The sequence below is a fragment of the Cyprinodon tularosa genome, unplaced genomic scaffold, assembly GCF_016077235.1.
Source record: "Cyprinodon tularosa strain WSP-4 unplaced genomic scaffold, ASM1607723v1 ctg229, whole genome shotgun sequence".
Classification (NCBI taxonomy): Eukaryota; Metazoa; Chordata; class Actinopteri; order Cyprinodontiformes; family Cyprinodontidae; genus Cyprinodon; species Cyprinodon tularosa.
The window spans coordinates 315,686-323,634 of record NW_024038856.1 but is presented as its reverse complement, the minus strand read 5'-3'; the positions used below and the strand labels follow the sequence as shown (position 1 = coordinate 323,634).

At 46.2% G+C, this 7,949-nt stretch overlaps 1 protein-coding gene across 1 annotated transcript; it reads right to left on the bottom strand.

Annotated features, from left to right (window-relative positions):
• Positions 1-207: 207 nt before the first annotated feature.
• On the bottom strand, positions 208-7,565 carry rest (RE1-silencing transcription factor). Its single transcript, XM_038286663.1, has 6 exons — positions 7,410-7,565; positions 5,954-6,234; positions 5,321-5,878; positions 5,083-5,243; positions 4,832-4,915; positions 208-2,959 (listed from the first exon to the last, which is right to left on the bottom strand). Exons 2-6 carry the CDS (start codon positions 6,205-6,207, stop codon positions 1,014-1,016), a joined length of 3,003 nt encoding a protein of 1,000 aa, XP_038142591.1. The 5' UTR covers positions 6,208-6,234; positions 7,410-7,565; the 3' UTR covers positions 208-1,013.
• Between the last annotated feature and the right edge of the window lie 384 nt (positions 7,566-7,949).

The window sequence follows — 7,949 nt, the reverse complement described above, 5'->3', positions numbered from 1 at the left end:
AATTATCGACCACATAACTCGTTCGGAAAACTCCTTTTTCTCTTTTCCTGAGGAAGGTTAATAATAATCATTTTTGGGTTATGTTTGATATGTTCCATTCCACTCTGTTGGATGACCTGTTTAGAAATCCGTAAAAACTAGGAACTGAGGAGGAAACCTTATTGTTGAACTTTAGGAAACTCTCCAAGGGATGAGATGATGACCGGGTTGGGTCTGTATTGGGAGTTTATTTTAATCAGAGGACAAATAACAACTAAAAAAAAACATGTCAGAGGACGGGTTCTGCACGGTTTGATCCACATATCAGGCAGAGAACCAATCTTAGACCATCCAATCCTCCATCAGCAGAACTCTGACACAACCGGTAGAGTTTATTTCACTTAATGATAAAACCATGGTTCACTTTGGCTTCTGGACTAAATGGACTATTGCACTGAAATATTTACACAGCTGGGAGCATCATCATCATCAGATTGCTCCTTCATCATTGCAGTCGCCAGGGAAACATAGGCCCAGCCTGCAAACTGGACCACCAGGGACAAAGTTAAATCAAACCCAACAGAAGCAGCTGATTGTCAAAGGCACTGAGGGGCGACACAATGAAAACAAAAATCAGGACCGTTTAAATCAACAGTTATTAAAACCAACAACAGTAGTTTGGACAGTTGGTGCTGGAGATCAGGAATTCATGCCATAGACACAAAGGCTGAGAATTTCATACTACTGGTACTGATGCTGAGGAGTTTGGATCAATGTAACCAATAGTCGGGAGTTCATAGTATCAGAACCGTTGGTCAGCGGTTCGAAACCTGGGCTCTGTAATATAACCATATATATAAGCACAAATATAAACATGAAGCCGGTTTATTTAGTTTTTTGGACCTGTAAAGAATCGGGTTCCGCTGAGTTCAGCACAAGCCCATCTGAACCACCAAAAGTAGTCCTAGATCACAAACCAGCTCTTGTCCATTGTCCCGGACCTCTGTAAACAGTCTGTTGCCATGGAGACAGGCTCATCTTGCTGCCCCAGGGTCCAGGTAGTACACGTTGACCAGGTGGCGGTTAAGGTGACGCCGGTACTGGGTCTCCAGTGGGAATGTGCGGTCACAGAAGATGCAGGTGTGACTCTTGAGTTCAGTGGGGGTGGGGATCTCTTCAGTTGGTGTTTCTGGATCGTTAGGCATCTTCCCTGAAGTGGCGCCGGTACCATTAAGGCCAGAGTCATCGCTGCCCTCAGAGGCACTGTCGCTGATGTCACTTCCACCTTCGTGGCTGCTGTGGATCCCCTCGTCATCCTCTGCCTCTGCTGGCTTGCTGCGCTGGCTGGGAAGAACCAGACGTGGTGGCAATGAAGGTTTGATGAATGTTGGATGGGACTCCTCCTTGATCCTCTCTGGCTGTGTGCTTGGAGAATCATCAGATTCTGGTGTGGATGGTCCATCTTTGGAGGAACCAACTTGACCAGCAGCAGTTTCACTTGAATGAACAGAATCTTCCAAATTCTCTGATGACAGACTTGTTTTAGAGTTTAAATCATCCGGTTTTGGACCCACTGCTGGTTGCAGACCTGAGGTCCTCCTGGTGGAGGTTCTGGTCTTTTTCTTCTTGGCTGGAGTCTCTCTGCTAGTCTTCTTAGTCAGACTGGGCATCACATCGGTAATATCTGAAGATGTCTTGGACAGCAGCTTCTCATCAGCTGGAGCCTTTAGACACTTCTTCTTGGAAGACTTCTGTGAAAGATCCAAAACCTGTCCTGCTTTCCTTTTGAGGGGTTTTTCTTTTATCCTCTTTCCTCTCTGACTTTTCTCAGGGCAGTTGGGTTTGTTGGTGTAAGTCTGTTCTGGGGTACTCTCTTTATTAGTGGGTTCTGGAGCGTTCTTGGTATCAGCTGGTTCTGGAGCCTTCTCGGTATAAGCGGGTTCTGGAGACTTCTTGGTATCAGCCGGCTCTAGAATCTTCTTGGTATCAGCGGGTTCTGGAATCTTCTCAGTATCAGTGAGTTCCGGAGCCTTCTTGGTGTCAGTGGGTTCTACAGCATTCTTGGTGTCAGTGGGTTCTGGAGTCTTATTGGACCACTTAGCTGCAGATTTCCTGCTTTTAAAAAGGCTTTTTGTCTTCTTGAGTGACGTCATCTTCAAGACTTTCTCAGACTTTCTGTCTGAAGACATCTGCTGCTCAGAACTTTTTACAGTGGGCTGTTCTTCCTGTGATGCAAGTTCCTCCAGTTGTTTTTCCAATGATGGAGATTTCCCTCTTTGGTTCTGAGAAACTGTTTTCTCAGTGAGAACCCTTCTGGCCCGTTTCTTCACTTTGTTTTCAGAAATCTCAGCACTGCTCTGGACTTCTTTCCCATCCACATTCTCCACAGGATTCTCCTTGACCTTCCTCTGCCTTATTGAGACTTTTTTCTCCTCCTTTGCCTTTGAGGGTTTCTCCTTCTCGGACGAGGTGTTGCGTTTCTTTGGAGCCTTGTCAGGAGCCTCGCTCTGTGGTGGGGGTTCGAGGCTGGGTCTGCTGCTCCTCCTGATGGACAGATTGATGGGGCTAGAGTCGTCTTCTTCATCCACATCCATGTCCTCCTCCAATGCAGGGGAGTCATCCATCTTGGCTGCTTTGGACTCCAACTTATCATCTGTACCTTCAGGACCAGGTTTCTTCACTCGAAGCTTGACTTTAGACACGTCCAGGTCCACGTTGCAGCCGGAGTGCCGGGACTTGATGTGGTACTGCAGGTTGCACTTCTTGGAGGCGGCGTACTTGCAGAGCGGGCAGAGGAACTGCCGCGGGTTCAAGTGCAGCTCTACATGCTTCTTAAAGTTGCTGCGGTCTGCCGTTTTGTACTCGCAGTATGGGCAGGACAGAGGCTTGGGACCGTTGTGGACCTGCCGGGCGTGGCGGGTCACCTCGTGCTGATTGGCGGCAAGGTAGCTGCAGCTCTCACACTTAAAAGGACGCTCACCTGCAGAGAGGAGAAGATGTCAGAGAGCCTCACCAGACCCAAATGCATTATTCCAAGAGGAGCTTCTAAGGCTACGTTCACACCGCAGCCTGAAGTGACCCAATTCCGATTTTTTTGCCCATATGTGACCTGTATCTGATCTTTTTATGACAGTCTGAACGACACAGATCGGATTTTTTCAAATGCGACCCAGGCCACTTGGATATGTGGTCCTGAATCCGATACGTATCTGATCTTTTCAAATGCGACCTGTGTCTGTACGGCCAGGTCGCATTCATCCGACCTACACGTCATTGATACTTGACAAATATTACTAAACGTTACTAATCTGCGTCCTACTAAGCGGAGGCGGGAAAAACTAACAACCATGGCGGAAGATAACACAGAGAGCAGTCAATGGAGAGAAAGTGAGGTTGCTGACTTAATTCATATTTAGAAAGCTCGATTCAGACCAAACTCGAAGGGTCTTACCGGAACCGGGGGAGGGTCTTTCTTTTTGATCTTCTTAAAAAGATTTCGTTCGTAATGTGCCTGCTCCTGTTGGAGAAGAACTTAAAGAACGCAATATACGCTGCGGTATTACGAGTCATGTTTACTTCCGCAAACACTGAGGACGCTTGCTACGTGTGACGTCATCGCGTCCTCGAGTGCGCATGCGGGACACTTCGGTTGGACGCATTCAGTTCACACAGTAGATCACATACAAGTCGCATATACTTGGAAGTGTGAACGGACACGCAAAAAAATCCGATTTCACAAAAAAATCGGAATTGAGCATTAAGGCCTGCAGTGTGAACGTAGCCTAAGAGATAATTTCCACTCTGTATTAACCAACATAAGAAACGGACTGACTATATTTAGCAGCCAGGTTCTGATAAACTCTGATTTGAATCTGATAAAGAACTTCCAGTGGACTTTGGTTCTACAAATTAAACCCTTCTGTGGATCGATGTAACTCACTTCCATATTTGTTTTAAACTTACTAAAGACTTTAAAACTGAAACAAGTGTGTTCATGCAAGGGTTCATGTCCAAAACTCATCAACCACACACACACCCACACACAGACCAGGCTGTTAAGTTACCGTGTTAATCCATCAGGGCAGCGTCAGTAAAAACAAAAAGATCAACAGTTAGTAACAGTAGAAACATCATTCTCACTGTTCACCTGCACGGCACGGGGTCTACTGGTGTTCCTACATTTTTCTGTTCAGATTCACCAAGAGTTAAACATCTTCATACCCATAGGACTTTTTTCTGAATAAGCAGACTCCAAACTTTCGCCTCCCAAGGACTGGACTTCCTCTCTCTGAGGCGTTAAAGGGCGGTCCGAATCCAACATTCAATCCTCTGGGTCGGCTCAAGTGCTTCCAGTTGAATATTTCTCAACTGTGTCACAAGAAGTGCCTTGATACTTTAATGGCTCACACTGGTTGGAAACATGAGGTACCAGATAAAACAGGGTCCAGTACCTGCCCGGGGCCCCGGTGGTCAGGAGCCACTACTTTAAAGTTGAAAGGTATAGAAAATTCCTTTTTCCCCCGCTCCAGATGCAGCTGGATCAATAAACCCTGAATGATATCACCCCCTAAGGGTGTGATGTTTTACAAAATTCAAATATTTAAAGTAATGTTGAGATCCAGCAGGAGGAGAGATCTACTTCAGTAACAATATGACTTGATCTCTTGGGCTAGCTTTCTTCCACATCTCATCCAGGTGTCACAATCTCATCCCAAACTATCTGAAGCAGATCTGATCATGTCCCAGTAGTCTGACAACCAAAACCTCCCATGGAGAGTATTGTTGAAGGAGGTAAGGAACCCGTCAGACGGTGCTCCCCATCATCATCTGTCCATTTCTGTCTCACACTCACCTGAGTGAGTCCTCATGTGACGGGTTAGGTGAGTCTTCTGGGAGCTCGAGTAGTCACAGTAAAGACACTGGAATGGACGTACACCTGTCAAACGGAAAGACAAACCATGACATGAAGCACCAGAGAGTAATACGGCACTAGGGGAACAAGAATGTGTTTCTAAAGAGGTGACTTTAGGACAGAGGGACGCAGGATAAATCATGGCTGAGAAACAGACGGACATGGGGACAGAGACAGAATGAGGAAGGTACCTGTGTGGGTACGAATGTGCTGTATGTAGTTGCTCTTGCGGTCGGAGAAGTAGGAGCACTGACTGCAGGTGTGCAGCTTGCTGGGGAAATGATTCCTCAGGTGTTTCCTCCAGTGGTACTGACTGACTGTGGTGTATGCACACAGCGTGCACTTAAACACCCTGCAGACACACACAGGTAAGCACTCATCACTGGGCATCAGGACTGATTTTCTGGTGGTGGTCACAGGTGTTCCTACCTGTGGTCGTCGCCCTCCTTGCTGTGGTGCTTCAGGTGAGAGATGTAGTGGTCGTAGCGGTTGGTGTTGTAGCCGCAGCGCTCGCACCTTATCAGCCCTTTGATGTCTCCTGCAACTTCGTCCCCTTTATGCTCCGCCTCTCCGCTTTGGTTTGCCTCCCTGCCTGACAAAACCTCCCCAGACTCCGCCTCTTTGGCTTTGCTCTTGCTCCGCCCCTCCACCTGGTTCACCACCACCATCTTACTTATACTATGCATACTCAGGTGCTTGACAAATTCCTGCTCATTCTGCCCCTGAAAGTGACACGGCTTGCAGCAAAATGGCTTCTTCTTCTGTGCGCTGTCAGCCAGGGTGGAGGGGCCGTCTTTAGCCTTCATCCCTGGCCGATTAGAGACAGTAGAGGAGCGAAGCTTAATGGAGGGGGGCTGGTTTTCAGCTGCGGGGTTCTCCTCATCCTCTTTGCCGTCTCCAGCGACAGCTGGCTGGACAGCTGAGTTTGGAGACTCTGGGTACTCCACGATGCACACCTCTCGCTGGTTCTGGTTATCATAGCTGTACCTGATGGGAAATGGATGAAAATTAAGAGTCGGGTAATTTGGAAATAGATGAAAGTGACATACACTTTCTCCTCACCTGATAACACCTTCGTCTTCGTCTTCACTGTCAGAGTAGCTGGACCCCACTGTCTTCAGTTCCATCATCTCCTTTTCTTCAGCCACGCTACTGTCTCCAACCTCTGGCGCCGTCACCGCCGCCACATTGGCCAGCATCACCAGTTGAGGAGCGGGCAGCATGTTTCGGGGCAGGTCGCTGAAACCTTGTCCGTCCTCTGCCAATGAGACGCCTACAGGGAACATCCCACTTGAGAATAAGGTCTGAGTCGCCATGGTGATCTCGGCCCCACCGACAGGCAGCTGCAGAAACCAAACAGCCATGGTTAAAGGGGGTGGCGGCATCTTTTAGATTCAAATCACCGGGCTAAAATAAACTCTCAATTTCTGTGAGAAGCTCAGCTGGAAAGCTTATGAAACTATGCCGCCGAATCTAAGATTGAGAGGTCTAAAGGGTCATCATTTCACCAACTGTGTCATCATCTAATATGATCCAACTGTGACTGTCCTATGGTATCTAGGTAGGTGGCCATTTTGAAGCTGGGCCACAATCAGCACCTCACAAAATGTAAGAGAAATCAGGGAAATGTTGTGTTATTTAGAAACTTCAATAACAAGATAAAGTTTCATCACGACAGTAACATTTAAAGAAATTGTGTTTAATAAGAAAAAAGCAAAATCCAAACAGAGCCCAAATTCTAAACAGAACTTTTCATCTGGGGCTGAAGTTGGTCTCTGATTCTAGGCCACTTTTAAGGGAAGTGGACGAAAAAGGAATCAGCCCTGGTTTTAACGGTTTACTAGACTGAATCACTGTAGATTGCAGTTTAAAAGGCCAGAGAGGTTTATTTATATAATAATAAGACATAGGGAGGTGATCGTAGCCTTTACTGGATCTTATCTTAGACCTTTCTCAAATGTGTTAAGAGTCAATTTTATGACCCAAAAGGTCCTAACGGACAGATGAGGACTGGATTAGATTAACATAATAGGAACTTTTGAAGTTCTACAATCTGCGCTAAAAACTCAGTCAAAGGACGTAACGGAAAAGTTGTTTGTATTTGTGCCAATCTACGGCCCGGTTCTGCTTTGGAGCGGTGTCAGAGGTCGGTAAAAGCTCCAATCAAACTCAGTGAAGCACTTTATTAACTGGACCAGCTGCTATAAATCACACGCTGACTTCAGTTTACACTTTCTATAAATTCGGAACCATAACAGAACTTTAACAAAGTTCAGTTCCCTGTTTTGTGAAGCTTTTGAAACGGGGTCCGGGTCTGATCCAGATGCTTGGGCCTTGCCCCGAGACTTGGAGTGTTAGCCATGGTCCTGATCAGCCCCGGACAGCGCCTCTGAGCTCCACCTCACCGACTCCATTTTCCCCGGACTGCTCTAACTTTCTGCGGCCGTAATCCCGAAAAACAACCGAAGCGAACCGCTCTCTGTCCTCCAGATCCCCCTGTTCACTCTCTCCTCCTCACCTCCGCACTTCAAGAGACTTTTCTGAAGATTTTCCTGCTTTCAAAAGCTTTCCCTTCGACGAAGAGGGCAGATTGAAAAGTAGGCAGAAGTTTCCGCACATTCCTCTACAGTGACGTTGTGTTTTGACGTCAGCGCGTCGCTCCGTACTTTTGTAGTTTTTCAGTGAAAATGTTGGCGTTTCATATTACAGAACAAGATGGAGGATTAGGGCCACTGAAAAAACAAAAAAAGTTAACTGATTTTTAAATTTAATTTCAGTATAATAGGAGAAAAAAGTCAGAATTCTGACTTTAATCTTAGGATTTTGACTTTTTTCTCAGAATTCTGACTTTAAACTCAGAATTCTTAAAATTTTCTCAGAATTCTGACTTTAATCTCAGAATTCTGACTGTTATCTCAGAATTCTGACTGTAATCTCAGAATTCCTACTTTAATCTCAGAATTCTGAAATCTTTCTTAGAATTCTTACTTTTTTCTCAGAATTCTGGCTTTAATCTCAGAATTCTGACTTTAATCTCAGAATTCTAACCTTTTTCTCA